General features: G+C 44.2%; 1 protein-coding gene across 1 annotated transcript in view; it reads right to left on the bottom strand.

The window, feature by feature from the left end:
* Nucleotides 1–18866, bottom strand: part of SPHKAP (SPHK1 interactor, AKAP domain containing) — a 62271-nt gene that overhangs the window by 23759 nt on the left and 19646 nt on the right. The window contains exons 3-4 of the mRNA XM_087819967.1: nt 5628–5687; nt 3631–3765 (exon numbers count right to left, since the gene is read on the bottom strand). Coding sequence (XP_087676093.1) covers nt 3631–3765; nt 5628–5687 — 195 coding nt within the window. The remainder of the gene's footprint in view (nt 1–3630; nt 3766–5627; nt 5688–18866) is intronic.

Here is an 18866-nt window from a genome sequence, read left to right as displayed (position 1 = left end):
AAAGCAAAAATCGCCCTGGGCCAAGTTAAACAGGTAAGGGGGACTTGATTCAAGGCGGCTCAAGTGGGGGAGAGGGGCAGAGCCGAGTCAGGCCGCGAGGCCACTGAAACAAAAGGCACCTGGGCTTTCACGAGCGTGTGGGAGACTTGTGGTCCTCTGTGCTCCATAACTGGCTTTGCCCAAAGGAAAAGTAAACTTTGTATTAATGATGGGAGGTCATTTTGCAAATTGAAGCAAATCTCCCAAAGGCCTAAATTACGTTGTAGGTGCCACAGTCCGTGTGTTTCTGTAGACCAGCAGTCCTGTGGTAGCGGGGCAATGCCGAGGCTCGGCTTAGTCAACTATTGCCAATACCTGCTGGGCCAGAGACATTCTCAGTTTGGCCGCCTTGTTCCTGTAAAAGTTGCTTACCTGCTAATCCATGAGTAAGGATGGAGATATTGGCAGAGGCCACTTGAGCTGGGTTAACTGGGGACATTTAAATCATTCCCAAGGGCGTAGCTAGTGCTCCCACAGACCCTGTGAGGAAGGGAACAGCCTCTCGGCCCCTTTGTCCCAGGAAATTATGGCACCAAAGACCAATACTGGGGGTCAGCTTAAAATTTTCAGTAGCCCACATAACAAGTTACCTCCCTTCTCCTAACTTTAGTTTCCTATTCTATAAAATAAAGATAAAAAATGCCCTTCTCCATTCTCAGGGACTAGCCATAGTGATTTAATGAACTATTATGAAAGCACCTTGAGAAGCATCAAGGACTATTTAAATGCATAGTCTTTTATTTTATTTCCAAAAAAAAATTTGAAAGCTCAAGAAGATAAAAAATCTTGGGGGTTTTTATTTGTTGTTTTTTAAAAAGGTACCTGGGTGGTGTACTAAGAACACCAAGAGCAGTTAGCCATTGATGAACTGTCTGTGCTCCTTTGGGAAGGAAAGTACAGTATTACTTCCAAGCTAATGTAGAGCTTGTTACCTATGAGCAGTTTCTCTTTGGTTATTCGTGTCTTTGTCTTTTAACCTCAGCAAATGCCTCTATTGCTTTTTCATGTTGCTGTTTTACAATTAAATTATATAATTGGAAAAATGAAAGGAAATATTCATAACATCCTTCATTCACTTATGCGTTGATCCGTCCAACAGTGATTTATTATGTACCTACTCAGTGCTAAGCACTCACCTAGGTGCCGAGATTCAGGGGTAAACACGTCGGACACCGCGTTCTCATGAAGCTACCTACTTACCGTATGGTATTCCCTTGGACCTTACATCTTGTGGATATTATTAAATATGTACACACATACACAGCTATCCATGCCTGTGTTTCAACAAAACACTGCTGCATACATACCAGGGAGCAACAAATGAGAAGAGGGCACAGCAGTTACCTTTTCCTTCCTTGGACCACCCTCAAGAGAGCCTTAGGATAAAACTCTAAAAAACCTTAACAAAAATAATCATCATAACAGCCAACAGTCAAGTAAAATACGAAGTGGAAAAATATAAGTAAAATCAGTTCTTTTCCTACAGGAAACCTTTTTTGCTGAGATGCTCATTAGGCACCATTGTTAAGATCTACTCCGTGGCTGTCCCTTCTGCGAGGCGAAGGCATCATTCTACAAGCGTGCCTGAGCTTGGGGAGCTGCAGGGGAAACCCCATCCCTCCCCAGCGGCACGTGCCTTCTGCGGACGCTGGCTCTTCGTTGGCTGGACCAGGAGGCCGTGGGGAGAACTGGAAAGGGCACAGGAATTGGAGTCCCACAAACGCGGCTTGCACTGCTGGCTCTTGCACTTTATATTTGGGTCACCTTGAAAGGACCAGTTAGCCTTTCTGTGGGCAAAGTGACACCTTGGAAAAAAGAAGTTTGAAGTGTCCCTGTTGGAGCTCACAGGCAATTTTGACAGCTCTCAGGAAAAGTAGGCAGGATTTTAAACATGTTTTTGATGGTGCTGTGTAAGGAGTCCTGGGCAATTCTACTCTCCCTTTCCCCAATCAACATCTGTGCTGCTTTTGTGACCAAGCGTCAGTCAACCTTCTTTTAGTTTCATACCCAGTGGGATGCCACTTTCTGGCCCACTCACAGCCTAAGTAATTCTCACGAAGTTAATTTACTCCAACTGCGGAGGCGATGGTGCGACCGAGGCCTGGCCAATCTCAACACCTCATTCCTCAGGCCACAGTGATTAGTTCAGAAACGGGCACCTTACACACGAGAGCCAATAGGACACGATGAGACTTTCCTGGGAGGCATCTGGAAGGGACGTTTGCTCTTTGTTGCTCAACTTGAACCCAAAGGGGTACTGCCTCCTGGTGGGAAGAGCTTGTCTGGTAACGGGGTACACAGAGAAGGCAGGAGACAGGCCACAAGAAAAAATCCGTGCCTGATGACATTGTTCAAGTCCCTGTAGTTAATCTACCCACTGGGTTTTTGGTTACATGAGACAATGCATTCTCTTTGTGCTTAAGTTAATTTTCTGTCATGTTTAATTAGAAATCTTAACTAACAGGCCTGGTCCAAAAATACTCCTTAAAGTCAAGTTCGTAAATTACTTTTGGTCACAATGATTTTGCCTAATTCAGAGAGAGGGTATTTTGTGTTCTCTTTTCAGCCGATTAATTTTCAGACGATTAATTTTCTCACTAAGGAAATGCATTATTAGACTGACTCCTAGAATTCTGTCCTAGTCTTGACTAACAAACTGTAACAGGCTGTGTGCACGTTTTTACGAAGCATCAGGAGTAGAGCAAGAAATAGTGGGGGGGCCTCTAAAGTTTTTGATAGTTTGAAAGACTGAAGAATAAAGTAGTTAAACATTTTCCGGAAAACTAAAACCCAAGCAAGGACAATTCGAAGGAAAACAAATGCTAATCATCTTATCCTGTAGCCGTCACGATTAACATCTCTTACTTGAGAAAATCAGCAATCTTTCATACAGGTGCCTTTAAAATCTTTTATGTATTTTTCTCTAAGTTCATTAATAATTTTATATGTTTTTGTTTTCTTTGAGTAAAGAGTACAACGATGATTTATCTAATAATAATGGACACTGGTGTGTTGAATGAGAACAACAGCCATTTAATTCTTACCTTATTTTTAGTAACATTTTTTTCTCCTGGGACTTTCATTCCCCGGACCAGGAAACTCCCTTTGCATCCTGGGGGTGGCTCTCCTGTATTTATTACTTCGCTGTGTGGTGCATTGTAAGAGCTAAATAACACCCAGAAAGAAGACACCGTGGGATTCTGGGACCGCATACTATGAATTAGAATTTTGGTATTGTTCTTGAAACAGGAGACAATTCTGTTTTTTATTACCATTAGATTTGTAGAAAACCAAGCTACCCAATCAATGCCTAGTGCATCTGCTCTAGTTTAAGTGCCATGCAGCACCATGAACCTGAGAAAATAACAGATGGCAGGAGTAGATGTAAAGGGAGGTCTGTCAAACTCTAAGTGGCAATATTTAGGAGAAATACAAATGAGCTATTCTTGAATACAGAGCCTTTTTTTATTTTTATGCTGTAAGGGTTGATGTGAGGCATCTATTTGGGGTTCAGACTGATATTTGCCAAGAGCCAACCATGGCTAACATCACCAGTGAATGAGCAACTTATCAAGAGCTTATACTTCTTACCTGAGAAACTTTAAAATCTGCCTGCAGATTTCCAGATGTTAACCCACTGAGGAGGACAATTTCATTTTCTTTTGGTTTTTGGACATTCATGGAGCTGATAAGTTTGGGGAGATCTGGTGAAACGTTGACCAATTTCTGTAGAGTGAGAATGTTCATTAGTTTAGATGATTTCTTTTCACTTCCAAAGCACTACCTCAAAGCTATTTTACTTGAAAAAATAATATACTCATATAACGACTCATACTATAGATTAGTTAATCTACTAAAATTATTGCTAGAAGAGATTGTGTGAAATTAACCCATAAAGGCTTAGATTGGTAGAAAAGTGCATAAACACAAAGCTTTAAAAAAATTGCTGGTACTAAATTTCCAAAAGTAAGCATTTAATAATTACTGTCATGCCACAGGTATACTTAGTAGTTTAGAAATTTTTTTTCCTCTTAAGTCCTGGAGCAAGAGACTTGTTGACTAATAATCATCTGTTCTAATAAAGTCAATAATAATAATAACATAATTACTAGCATTGAGCAATATGCACTAAGCTAAAGTCTTTACACATGTTATATTTTACTACATTTAATCTCCACAACACCCCTCTCTGGATGAAATAGCACTATTACATTTTTTACAGTGAAGTAGCCTGAGGCCCAGAGAAGAAGATTAATATCTCACAAAAGTGTATGTAGCTAAGTCAGTGCCAAGAGTCTGCTCTTAACCATAGCAGAAAACTGCCTCAAATCACTCATATATATCTCCTAACACACACTTCTTAAGATGCCAACTTGCTTTGGCATCTCTCTTTGATGGACTCTGCACCATAAACCCATCAAGTGAAATGACATGTACAATTTATTTTGAAAACCCTTCCAGAACTACACAGAGGAATGACCCCTGGAGCTCAGTGGGAAGCTTCAGATGAAGCATTGTCGGGGAAACATTACAGGAGCACCTGAGCAACTGCAGGTCTACAGCTCCGTGACACCTAAGCTGCCAATGGTGTGCTTTCATACCTCGAAAGCATTACACCAGATAGTGAGGTCAAACCATCTTCTGCTCTGGGCATGAGACCCACACCAATCTTGCTTCCTACTGTGCCACAGGCTCTAGTCCAAAGGACGGAGTGAGCCTGCGAGGTTCTGTGTGCTGTCAAGGATTCACATCAGGGCCCTAACGACCTTGGAACATTTAGTTGCTGCAGAGTGCAAAGCGTTTGAGCCCCAGATACGGGCAGGGCTTGGAAAGCAAGGTCAGAGATCAAACATTTGGTGATGAAAAAGCAGCAGGAAGCAGCAACGCAGAGCCAGAGGAAGGGGCCGGCTGGCATCAAGCAGGTTTCGGAAAGACCTTGGAACAGTCATCTCAGGCAGAGTCCCTGAGGGTGGAGAAGGGGGCGGCAAGGCCACCCTGAGGGGCTGGCGGCAGGAGGAGGCATCGCTCGGAGAGTAGCCCTGTCTCTTGGGAAAGCAAGTTTCACAAAGCTAAGGCAGGAAACTGGACGGAAAGTGCAGGAGGGGTCAGGGAAACGGGCTGTGATGACGCCGCCCAGTTCCAGAGTCCCGGGGAAATGAGCCTTGCTTAGAGATGAAGCCGCGCTGGGGGAGCTGGGGAAGCTGCGGGAGCTGCGGGGAGCTGGGGGAGCTGCGGGGAGCTGCGGGGAGCTGCGGGAGCTGCGGGGAGCTGGGGGAGCTGCGGGGAGCTGCGGGGAGCTGCGGGAGCTGGGGGAGCTGGGGGAGCTGGGGGAGCTGCGGGGAGCTGCGGGGAGCTGCGGGAGCTGCGGGGAGCTGCGGGGAGCTGGGGGAGCTGGGGGAGCTGGGGGAGCTGCGGGGAGCTGCGGGGAGCTGCGGGAGCTGCGGGGAGCTGGGGGAGCTGGGGGAGCTGCGGGGAGCTGGGGGAGCTGGGGGAGCTGCGGGGAGCTGCGGGGAGCTGCGGGGAGCTGCGGGGAGCTGTGGGGAGCTGCGGGAGCTGCGGGAGCTGCGGGGAGCGAGGCCCAGGGTTACCTGCTGCAGGCGCTCGGTGCTGCACTCATCCCTGCTCACGTCCAGGTTCACAAAGCAGACCTGGGAGACAGAAAGGGGCGGCTAAGCGAGAAACCGGGCAGCTCCTTCTGAAGAAAGCAGCGATCGGTTGGGGCAAAAGACCTGAGGGTCCTACACATTGAATACAGTTGACTGAACATAGACAACATTTTACCTTTGGGCTCCTATGCAGACTTCTATGCCCTGTTCATAATTCCCACTGATCCCACCAAATGCCCCCTCCTTTTGTGACCCGACAACCAAAGCAGTCTCCTTGTATTAGAGTCAATGTAACAGTCACAACCGAATCTCCAGGTGTGTAAAGGGTTATTGAATCTCATGAGACAGGACAAGAGGCTTGTAATACTCCAAAGCTCTGTTTATAACTGCAATGAACACATCTCCCCATTTCCCTCTTCTCATTTTCTGCTTCCTCTCTTCTCACTTTTAATATACTGTATGCCAAGTGGATTTCTCTTTGTTTCGTGGTTTTGAGTTAATTTAAATTTATTTAATCTTATTTCATAGCTTGCCTCTTTTTAGCCACCTTAAATAAATGTCTGAATATGTTAGAGCATAAAAACAAGAGCTCCAATATTAAATAGTAACTCAGAGCAACAATAACTTAAATCTCAACACGTCATGTTTCGACCATCTGCAGACATGCTGGGCCGGGGCGGATGGAAAAGCATCCCCGAGAGAACAGACATCTCCTTTCTTGCGTCCTGAACAGAGCCAATTTTGTGGTTGCCCGTAACTTCTCCATTCAGATGCCTCTCTTCTGTCACTGTTATGGTTTTAAAATAAAGTGCTGTAGGAATAAGTATCCCTGAGAAAACGATGCTACCTCGTGATTTTGACTTTTAGTTCATCTAAAAGTCTTCAAAGTTATCTATATATAGTAAAAATTTTAATGTCCATAGGCAATATGCTGTTTTTTCTGCTTAGTATTATGGATTATTTACTCAAACAATATCAATTATTTATTTTACTCATAAGTCGCTTTCATAAATAGAGAACCCTGTGGCCATGTTTAAAATTTCATGACAAAATTTTATTAGAGAGCGATATAAGGTATATTTTGGTAAAAGGCTACTATGAGAAAGAGGTTAACATTAAAATCTAATAAAACAGGAAAAAATAGTTTTAAGTAGATTGTAATTCATAGCAACTTCTGCGAGTTCATCATATTTAATAAATAGTTTTATTTCAGTACAAATTCAGACAAAAAAATAATTATTGTGTCATATAAAATTTCAGGTTTGACTTTTTGAATTGAAACCACAGAAAAAGAAGTGAGGATTATCGTCAGGGTGAAACCATATTGTATGTGGACAGTTTTATTTTTTCATGTATTCACTCTAGTCAGCATTTCGGACTGTTCAGATAGCCCAACACAACCTTTGAGAAATGCCACTGCATTGCGCTCCCACCAAGGGCAAATCCTTGTGCAGGGGGTTATGTGACAGTGGGGTCCTTAGCACAGAATGAGGGGCTTTTTTCATGTCTCCTGAAGTCAGCTAAAACTTATTAAGGAAATCATTCTTATTGAGACCCTGCTTAGAAATGTAACAAAAAGCATGAGGTCATATTGCCTTTAAGATCTAGGCATTTGACTGTTTCCTCTGACCAAATTTACACTCATGCTTCATCTTCAAAGGGGCCCAATTCCTTCCTTCTGCAGCTTCTAACAACGCAGCCATCTGGCCATGTGGTGATGCCAGGGTCTCTTAATTCTATGGTATTAAAATGCTGACCTGCAAATATCCTAAAGGAAAAATAGTCTCCTCTCTCCCACCAACCAAAAGATTTCTGCTAGATTCAGAACCCAGGACCAAAACGATCTCTTAAAGAATATGGCATTTTTACCCTGATTAGTACTTCAGGCCGACGACAACTGAAATGGCAATTTACACGTCGGCGCTGTGCCGTGGCGCTGTCAGGCATTTGGAACACAACGGGCCGTTGGAACGACACTGCGTTCGTATCCGATTCTTATTGCTTCAAAATGACGGCAGCAATCACGCAGAATGAGATGTAGCGTTTGACTTACACTTGAGGATGCCAAACCTCTAGGACTTTTTTATTGTCCATAGATTTTTAAAAATCTTTGAAATGTCCTGGGGGTAGCTATTCAAGCAGTTTGTGACAAGAGACACAGTAAAAAGTATAGACATTTCTAAACAATGACAGACATTTTAGCTAAGCATACATTAAGGCAATTACCTAAAAAATAAATAAAAATTAAGAATGCTACTCAATTATTTATTTTCCCACAATTTTTGTTGTTTAAAGACATTTTGGGGGCACAAGAGGATGTACCTTTTATTTCTAATATGTGTTGACTAGATATAGAGCACGATATTTATTTTAAATTTCCATTTTAAAGATCTGCTTTACTGAGATATAATTCACATACCACATGACTTACCAATTTAAAATATATAATCCAATGGCTTTTAAAATATTCAGAATTGTAAAACCATTATCACAATCAATAGAATATTTTCACCATTCTCAAAAGAAAATCTATCTATTAACAGTTAGTCTTCTTTTCTTCCCAAACACCCTCCCCAGCACTTGGCAACCACTAATAAGGGTGGGCAAAGTAGGTTTATAGTTGTGACTGTGCTCAAGGCAGGTATTAGAATTACTGTCCCTATAGTTTGGTTTCCTAGGGCCTTTGAGAGACTCATTAATTTAAAATGTTTTAACAGACTGACAAGTGCTTAGAGGTAAGTTGCTTTTCAAATAAATGACCATTAAAGTCAAGCCTTTGGAAACTGAAATTCTACAGTTTGTCGTTTCCAAGCAATGAATAAATAGTTCTATAGAAAAACCAATTTAGAGAGAAACAAAGAAAAATATGAGAGGAGACATCTATCACATGGAAAAATAAAAACCAGTCTTTCATATTTGTTTCTTTTGACAATTTTCGTCAATTGCTAAAATATCCACGTTTCGAGAGGCTTTCTGCATGGTGCATATTGTTTTTTGTTTTTGTCTCTGTTGGTAAAACTGACATATATCCTGATTTCTGGCTGTTTTGTCTCATTTACTTCTTGAACTTGATTCATTTAGGTAATGACTTCTGGAAAAGGCCTCCCTAGCGGAGGTGCCAGCTCCAGCCGGCTCAGGCTGCTCAGAAGACGTGGCAAAGAAACCTCCGCGCTCAAGCTCTGACTGCGGACTCCAGCCTTCAAAACAGGTGGCTCGGCTCTTCAAACACTTGCTATTCTCTAACCACTCCAAAAAGTCCGGATAGCAAGAGGGCAGGGAGCTGGAGTTTTTATTTTAAGCTTCATATTTTGATGTTTCTAACTTAAATCATTGAAGCGCCCATTAATCGCCTCATCATTTAGGGGGAAAATCACTATAGTTTCCTGGCTGAGATATGAGATTCCAGCTTTCAGTTGAAAGATACTGTGAACTGCCTTTTGCAGCTTTTGGAAAACCTCAAAAAGACCCCCTCTCTGTGCAAGGAGAGACAGAACTGTCTGGGAAGAGCCAACTCGGGCTGTGAAAGTCATTCCTTTGTCATGTCCAAACCTCAACATTGTACGTCTGTTGCCAGCTAATATTTTCCCACTCCGAAGGAAGGCAGAAGAAAGCATAGAAAACATTCTTGGGCTTCAAATAGCTCTTGTCAAATAAATTTAAATTTCACTAGGAGTAAATAAATAAGAAAACAATAAAAAATAACTTCCTGAAATGTAAGTGCAAATATATGTAGGAAAATGTGGGTTTTAGTCTTTTTATTGTAGTATAGAATCACAGAATTTTAGGGCAGAAAGTGCTTTTAAAACTTACCTGGTTCAACTCTCTTTCTATAAGGAAACTGAACCCTAGATATACAAATGATGCCAAATCCCATAGTTAGTTCATTCATTCATTGACTTAATTATTCTACTCATTCATTTATTCATTTAAAGAATATTTACATGGCAGTCTTTCTGCTCTTACTGAGCTGTTACTAACATACAATAGTAAATAAGAGTTAGATGTGGCCATTAGTATATTAAGTCCTATCACTCTGTTCTAGGCCGGGTGAAAAGTTAAGGTACAAAAAGTGATTTGACAAGATTGTGGAATAAAGGGAAATCTAAAAGAAGATTTAAGACAAAGGAAATGTAAGTACATTTATTTCTTAGATGACCAACTTAATGGGGAGGGAGAGATGGAGAAGACGAGAGGTGGGTGATAAATAGTAGAGTAACTAAAAACTACCACACTGAGGGATCTTAGAGGGAAGGTGGGGGTGGGGAGAGATTAATCAAAGAACTTATATGCTTATATGCATAACCTATGGACACAGACATTGGTATGGGGAAGGCCTGGGGGTGGGGTAGATTAGGGGTGGAGGGGATCAATGGGGGAAAAAGGGGACATCTGTAATACTTTCAACAATAAAGATTTAAAAAAAGTCATTAAAAACAAACTAACAAACAAAACGAAATGGAAAACAAAGCACAATTACAGTCTGACCATGAAACGTCAAATGATTAACAGCTCCATCTCTTGGCTCCTGGGATGTTTTTGCGTTGGGGAAAGTTCCTATGGCATCGATTCTCTTCCCCTGGAGAGGAAGCGCCAAGGAACAGAGCAGCTGGTGGGGAGGCTTCAAGGCCCTACTGTTGCTTCTGATGACATCTTGGAGGCTCTGTCTCCCCACATGCATTTGCCGTGAGTATAGGGAGGGTTAACAGTGGTGACAGAGGGATCTCAAATGAGGGTTCAGCTCAGGGACCGAGAGGAGCTAGGGCACCTTTCCTCAAGCAAGTGCTATATACATACTGACTGATGGCACTGGGCTCCCAGTGGTGGGGCCGGACTGCCATCTGAAATCTATTGCCCTCTTGGAACCTGTGCTTTATGGCAAACTTCTGCCTCCTGCAGAGGCCAACAGTAGTACTGAAGGGCTTGAGCACTGTTCTCAGAGACCCCAGGATTCCAAATTGCTACTCCATTTCCTCTGGGCGCATTGCTGCCAGTGTCTCCACCAGCCCAGAGGCCTCGCGTGGGAGAAACAGGCAGCACAAGTTTGATGAGACAGTTCTGATGCTGCCCACGGGCGGGTTTCACTGGCTGTGCACCCGGGAGCTCTGTTATCATAAGTCTTGGCATAATCTGGCAGGGCCGACCTTCCCTAGGGTAGCTAGCAAGTCTCATTCTTTCTGACTCAAGGGTGTCTCAAAATGTTTCTCTGACACTTTGAATATGAACAAGTAGGTAAAGTAAATAAGCAAAAAATACTATCCCTGCCCTTCAGGAAGTATTCCATTAGAGCATGAGCCAGGGGAAATCTCATATTTCCACAGGGAGTAAAGGCATGAATAAAGGTTTGCCAAATGCGCTTTAAAGCCAACTACCAGACAGCTGTGAAGCGTGAGTGGGCAGGGTCACCTTCGCTCCCTGTGGCTTGCGTTGGAGAAGCTTCCTTTCCTTTGTCTGCATGTGTGTGTCCAGGCCTATCTTAAGGTGGGCTGGTCCAGCAGAGTTTCTGAGAATAGACGGTCCGCAAGGTGAGGAAAATAATAAAATAAAAAATCACCAGAGCTCAAGAAGGCACATCGGACTTGTTCAATGGAGTCAAGAAGTTGCATTAAATACCTGCCTTTGACAACTTAAGCACATGCTCCCAAATGTCACTGCACAAATTAGAAGGGAGGCACAATTAAAAACAGAAACGACTTAACTTAATGTTCTATCTCTTCCTTTAAAATTATTTTATGTACTGTAGATGCAGAAAATGCTCTGAGGTTCTCTACAAGTATTCTGAAATATCTTTAAAGAGTATACTGTGGAAAGAGTATGATAGAAATCATGCTTTAGTTAACGAATATTAAACCTTTTTATTCATATAAGTCCATCTATTATAAACTTAAAATACCCTGACATGATATCATTGAACTTGCAATATTTTATTGAGCTTATAGTCAATAAAATTGTGCAATGCAAAGCAAAACCCAAGCAAGGCCATCTTTTTCAAACTTTTGCCCTCTCCCAGTGCTCTCCATTACTACATGCATATTTGAGGTTCAAAACTTACGAGTTGTTTCATTCATTCCTTAGGAAAATATCTGAGTGCCTGTGAGAGTGGTAACTGTGAAATCACAGCTGAAAGGGAGAGTGCCTGGTCTTCAGAGATGGTGAGAGGGGACACCCCACCGGACAGATAGAGGAGGAGAAGGGGGACTTCCTGAGGACGTGAGCTTTGAACCAAGATCTGAAAGACTTAGAAGTGGCACAGGGGCATGGACAGAGGGTGAGTGGGAAGGCGGTAAGGTAGGGGAGGCTTCCGGGCAGGGAAGAGGTAACATTTTCAAGGTTTTATAATAAGAGGGAGGATAGTGCGGTCAAGAAATTGAAAGCGATAGTTGTTAGCGCGTAGGGGGTTAGCACACGGATGGTGGACGTTGAGGCCAGAGGGATGAGGTTCCATATTGTGCTGGACTTTGGAAGGAATTTTATTTTTTAATTTTTTTTTATTTATTTTAAAATATATCTTTATTGATTTCAGAGAGAGGAAGGGAGAGGGAGAGAGAGAAACATCCATGATGAGAGAGTCATTGATCGGCTGCCTCCTGCATACTCCTGACTGGGGATCGAGCCCGCAACCCGGGCATGTGCCCTGACCGGGAATCGAACCCCAATTTCCTGGATTCTAGGCCGATGCTCAACCGCTGAGCCATGCCTGGCAGGGCTGGAAGGAATTTTAAAGACCTTGTCTTTATCCTGAATGTAATGGAAAACCAGTGAAGAAAAGATCCCCAGATGAGGGGAGGTTGACATAATCATGTGTTATACCTTGGGCAGCTATAACAAAAATCGTAAACTGGGTGCCTTCTAGACAGAAATTTATTTCTCAGTTCTGGAGGCTGGAAGTCCTCCAGATCAGGGATCAAGGCTGGCCAGATCCTGGAAAGAGCCCTCCTCCAGTATGCAGACTGCTGACCTCTCCTTGTGTCCTCACATGGCGGCGAGCAGAGCAGAAAGCAGCAGGTTTTCTTCACTCTTACAAGGGCCTAATCCCGTTCACGAGGGCCCTACCCTAATGAGTTCATCCAGTTCAACGACCTCCCAGAGAGTCCGCCCCCTCATGCCATCACATCACACTGCTGCTCTCTCCTCTTTTCACTCATGGCCTGGCTCTGAAATGCATTTTTAATAACATCACAACTGAAGGGTTTTCAGCATATTATATTCCAAGGAGAGATTGTGCTTGTAATGCTCCCAATGGTCACGCGTGTAATGCCTGCAATATTGGATCTAGCCAGGTGTGAACGGTGCAGCAATACAGTGAACTGCTCCCGTCTGAGGTTTCGATCTCCCTTTATAATGAAGAAAATGAGTCTTCAGGGGGAAAGTTAATGAAATATCCACAGAGCTCCAACCATTTGATACTTAAACATGAATTAATTGGAAAGAGTTAGAAGGCAGTTTCCAGGGGCTCAGTTGAGACCTTCAGAACTGGTGGGAGCAGACACTTTCATAACGCCTTCTCTGGGCCAGATGTTTGGTCCCTATAACATTCTTATGAAGAATATTCTATCATGAGCCCCAAAATGCATGCAAGGAACCTGAGGTGAGGAAGAGTTAAGCATCTTGTGCAGAGTCACAGAGCTGCTGACTGATAGTCAGGATTCACTCCCCGTCTGTGTCAGAGGTCTGTGTTGTGCTATGCTGTCTTTTTAGCACAGCATTTATTACATGTTATGTTAAATATTATATAATATGCTATGTTACATATAATGCAAGTGTCTATATTATATATGTTATATTTAACGCTATGCTGTTTTTAAAAGATAGCAGGTTGGTTAGAGTCTGAGAATTTTACTTTGATTAAGAGTTAGATATATTTTCAGCATTTCATTCTAGTAGTTAACAAAAGTTTATTTTTTTAACCATGGATTATTGATAGGAATGTGATATTTACTTCTAAGAGTTTAATATAGGGTGTCCCAAAAAATGTATGCACACTTTGAATAATTATTAATTCCAATGGGCTAAATCTGAACAGAAAGAAACACCAATTGAGCTATCAGCTGCTAAGTGTGTATACATTTTTGGGGGGACACCCTATATACTTGCAGTTGAATCCATAATGTTTTTTGAGGATTATTTCCAAGAGGCATCCAATGTTGGGTTCAACGGGTGGTTTGTACGGAGCCACAGAGAGCCAGGAGTAGGAGCCGAGATGGACGGCGGAGCTTGGGAGGTGCTCCCAGGGCGAGGGGGAGGGGAAAGCAGCAAGTTCTCGGGAAGGGCTCTGAGTCGGATGGGTGGCTGAGGAAGGACCATGGGGCAATGACAAATTACTGAGAGCAGCCCGGAGAGGACGCAAGGAGTGGCCTCGGCTCCAAGAGTAGAGCACAGGTTGAAGGTGGTGACAAAGGCTCCGTGAAGCACACAGCATTTGGGGCCAAGCAGCGACAACCTTTGCAGCACCATCACTGTCCATTTTGACGTGAGCGCTTCGAGTATTACCTATGTGGATGTTCTTTCCTTGGTGTTAAACCTCCATCGCGGCCTAACCATGGGGGATGCCAGCAGCAGGCATGTGTGCACCTGGCAGCGTGACCAGTCAGTGAGCTTCCCTGTCGCTTCCTTATTACCGTAAGTGCCATTCCTATTACTACGCGGACTCTCAGTTTTACCTCCACCCTGGTCAGTAAGAATGCACAACATGTGATTCGGCCGAGGACTTTGGCTTGGCGACGCCTACAGTTAGGGCTGGATATCCAGCAAAGGAAGTTTCCTGGAAAGCAGCCTTAGCCGTGGCCACTACAAAAGAGAAAAAGGAGAGGAAAACCTAACTTTTCCTTGAAAAATGAATGGACCCCATAGGGCCTGAATCTTGACTCCAGCCTAATTATCCCTGATGTAATAGATGTCATCCAATTCTTTTCAGAGGTTGCCAACTGGCACTTTGCAGTCCCAAATTAGCTGACACCCAGCCTGGAAATGTGTTTAGTGTGGAGTAAGTTGCATTTTAAGTGAAATCAAGGTAGCATGAATCAATTGGGTGATCTCACATTAAAAATGTTAATTTCTAGCCCAGCTGGCGTGGCTCAGGGATTGAGCATCAGCATATGACCCAGGAGATCGGGGTTCGATTACCGGTCAGGGCACATGCCCGGGTTGCGGGCTTGATCCCCAGTGGGAGGCATGCAGGGGGCAGCCGATCGATGACTCTCATCATTGATGTTTCTCTCTCTCTCTCCCTCTCCTTTCCTCTCTCTGAAGTCAACAAAGATATATTTTAAAAAATAATCTGAATTTCTAGCCGTTGGTTTGTTTTTGTTTTTTTTACAAAGTAAAAGCTCTGGGACAATAAGATTGCATTTCTATGTGGTAATAATTCCTCAGACCCTGTTAAGTGTAGCATGTGCTCCCCTGTTCCCCATAGTTTCCGCCACTTCCTATTGTATCCTGGACACTGACTCAGGTCTAATGGCAAATGTCCTTTGTCATTGTTGAGTGCATGGTGATTTTTTTTAATAGTAGAGAAATTTGTCTCTGTACCAAGGTCTGTATTAAAAATGAAAAAATCAAAATGCCAAGACTGAGTTTTGAGAAAAATGGCAGAGCCCATTGCTTTGTGAAAATGTGGACTGGATCCACACATTTATCAGGCAAAGCGTTTTGTGTTTAAAGAAACCAAACAAAATAATAAAATAAGATTATGAAACAATCCATCAAAAAATACTATACAGCTATAAAGACACGCAATGAAATAATTGGTGATTTGTAAAAAAAAAAAAGCATTTGTTTTGGATGTGAGTGAGATAACTGATGATTCTGTGGAATTAGTTATGCATTAGAGGGAAGAGGTTGTCTGGGCAATTGCTCTTTCCAGATGACAGATTTATTAAATAAAGTCTATTGAGAGCAGCAGGAATCATGTGTCCTGAACAGAAACAAGCTTTGCAAACAAAATTCTAGCTACAAAGAAAATGTTGCTTGGCATGTTGAAGCTACCGCTTTTACTATCTAATTAACATGAAAAAATTACTTGTAGCATCTGCTAAAAGCACAGATTGATCTCCATTCTCTGATTACCTGTCTGTTTATCTATCTATCATCTACCCATCATCTATGTCTACGCAGTACCACCTCGGTAGCTGTATTTGTTCTTTAGTGCTGATACCAATTTTGATTTAACTTAGAATTTTTGGCTTTAGTGCTCCTGACGGCATAATGTCAGCTAGTGCCATGCTTCGTCTATTGAGAGAAATTAAGTGACTTATTGCAGACTGGTTGAAAGCAGCAGGAGGTGGAGCTGCTGCTGTGGTTGTTGTTAAAGTGGGACTTAGGAAACTGACATACACAGTGGCAACGTTTTTCAAGGATGCAGAATTGTAGTTTATGTAATACATTATTATCTAATTTTTGTTTGTTTTAGTTCAAAAGCTAAAACTAGATAATGTTATGAACATAGCGATGCACTCCATGAACTCACAGGGTGACACTGAGACACCCGAATCCTGTAACTCCCAGACGTAACTACCTCACGTATAAGAAACACGGGCCTACCCAGGGTTGGCCGCACCAGTTAGGGCAACGGCCGGGATGCCGGCTCGCTAGGCCTCTCTGTGAACGCAGGGACCCTCCCAGGTCAGCATTCCTTGGCTGTGACACAGACTCACCAGTGCATGACACGCTCCTGGGACCCACCTGGGCCAGCCCCGTGGTTCTTGGGAGGCAGGAAAAACTAACAATCGCGTTGCTTTTCCGGCTACTGTTGTGCTGCAAGGAAATTCTTTTTCTCTGACCCGGCCGCCCCATGCCTTTTCCCAGCGTTCATAAATCGGCGGAGGCCGGCTTATTAGCCTGGAAGTGGGACGCATCTCAGCTCTCTCGCAGTCCTTGCCAGACACTCATTCGAGGAAGGACGTCCAGCACTGCCCAGAGGTGGAAACCGGTAAGATCGCTCGAGAAGGTTCCATTGGTCCTCCATAAACTTGGCAAGGGCAGTTTCTGTGGGGTGCCGAGGGCTGAAGAGACCAGCCGAAACTGTTCCAAAGGGTTTGGCTCTGCCTGCACGCGCAGAGGGTAATCGATGAAGAAGAAATGGGGTCCGAGGGTAATTCTGCTCTGGCGGTGATTTTCCAGGCATTTCACGGCGCCTGGCCCTGCAGGCTTTGGGCTGTGATCCCCGAGGCTTCTGCTTGGGGCTGTGCAGCGTGACTCCGGGGCGCCAGCCCTGCGGTTTAGGCTGAGCACAGTTCACAGGGCTTCAGTGAGCCCCGCAGCAGTGGCAGGAGGAACAGGTCCGCTCAGCTCTTCCGAATAATCAGGCAATCGAATCAGAGCCAGGCAACCTCCAGCGGTGCTTTTTTTTCGTTTTATCATATCTTCTGTTGTATTTTGTCCCCAAATTATTTTCCAGTGGAATGTGGTTTATCCTACAGTTGAAATACGCCTGTGTTCACGCACTTCAAAGGCCTGTGGTCCCAGCGCCCACGTCTGACCCCGTCATTAGCCACGGGACACCTCCTTCCAGCCCCTTCCATTCTAGTCTCTCTCCCGGGGGTCTCGCCTTGACACAGGCAATTCATTTTCTATAAAATGGTAATTGTGCCTTTTTGGAGTTAAACCTGTTCTGAAAACGTTACCCGGCCACCCTCTGTCTCCTTTCAAACCACCGCCAAGCTGTTTGAACCTGTGGGTGCAGAGCTCCCCTTGCTCTCCAGAGAGAGACCCGGAGGCTGCTGGTGGGCCCTGAAGCCCCCGCTGCGTCCCGGCCGGGGAGCCCCAGCCGGATGTCAGGAGCGCCTGGCTCTAGGCAGTGACCAAGCACACCGGTCAGCGTCCACGCGCTGGGGACACGTGTCTCGGCTCGGAGACGCGATTGAACCAAGGGTGCCACAGGGGCATCCGCTCTCCGTCATCAGCGCACAGAGCGACCCGACAGACAATGTCCTAGATGCGTCACTGTCGCAGCGTCTGGTGGGGGCCTGCGAGGCCTCCTCCGTCTCTCCCTCGGTCCTCACTCATTCTGTCTGCTCCTCCCTGCAGGACGGACCCGGACCCGGGCCTTTCTTCACCGCGTTTGAAGGGCCCACTGCACGGATGTGACTTTAACCACAGAAGGTTTGTTGAAAGACGCGGCAACCTTGGCTTTTCCTGCTGGGGGCGATCCTGCCTCCCCAGCGGAGCAAGAGAAGAGCTAGGAGAGGAGGCGGTGGGAGCCCCTGGGCTTTGGGGGTGCAGGCCCGCGGGGGAACCCTGGGGGCTCTCTGACGGCTGCTGGCTGCTCCCAATCGCAGCAAAAATGGGTCGATTCTTAAACTGCTCAACGAGAAAAAATGGATCAGTGCTTGACACTGAGCTCATACACTTTCCCCAACATAGTTATAAACTAAGTGTAAGCCGGGGAGGGAGAAATCTGGGAAAGTAGAGGCACTTCGTTTCAGAGGCTCCACTGAGGTCATCTTGGCTTAGTGACTGACAGGTCCTCCTGGGGGCTGGGCCAGCCGGCCAGCCACCAGCCAGGCCATCTGTCAGCCAGCCATGGTCAGAGGGACACTGCCATTCCGTCTTCTCTGTAAGGGCCTGTCGTCCAGAGCTGGGAGCGAAATCGATTCCAAACAGGGCCTCAGGCCTTCAAATGAGCGTCGATGCTCTTTTCTGTTTTCCCTGCTTATATACTGGGGGGAAGGTAAGATTTCATTTGAAAAAGATTTCTGTTGTTTAAAAAAATAGAAAGGCCGATGCAGGGCCTACTCAGAGGCTGTATATGAATTATTTACAGACATACATGCAGACTCACTGCAATGTCAGCACGAATTTTTAAATACACAAGGAGATGGAAATCCGCATTTCTTTTGGGGACCAAACAAACTTTAAAAGTGTCAACTAAAACAGCTGGAGGAGGTCAGCACTAGTATCTTAAGCACCTTAAATTTTATGTTCATATGTTCTTCAGTTATCTTTAGAAGACCTTTGCTGTCACTTATAGTTTCAAACATTTTCTCCCACTTCTGGCCTTTTAGGTTTTATTTCTTTGGATTTTAATATTATTATGAGTTTCATTGTTGATAAAATCCATCACCAGATAACTATGAAGGAGTTGAATTCTGGTGTTACAATCACGTAAGTCCTATAGTTCTTTCGTTCAGAGATACATTGGGGTCTTTCTTTAATATAAATAAGAAACCTGGTTGGTGATTCTGCGTGTCTGCCTTTGGCTGTGTTTCTTTACCTGCCCAGAATTCT

The sequence above is a fragment of the Miniopterus natalensis genome, chromosome 8 (genome assembly GCF_054644295.1).
Source record: "Miniopterus natalensis isolate mMinNat1 chromosome 8, mMinNat1.hap1, whole genome shotgun sequence".
NCBI lineage: Eukaryota > Metazoa > Chordata > Mammalia > Chiroptera > Miniopteridae > Miniopterus > Miniopterus natalensis.
The sequence above is the reverse complement of the archived record's forward strand: the minus strand, read 5'-3'. Positions and strand labels throughout refer to the sequence as shown.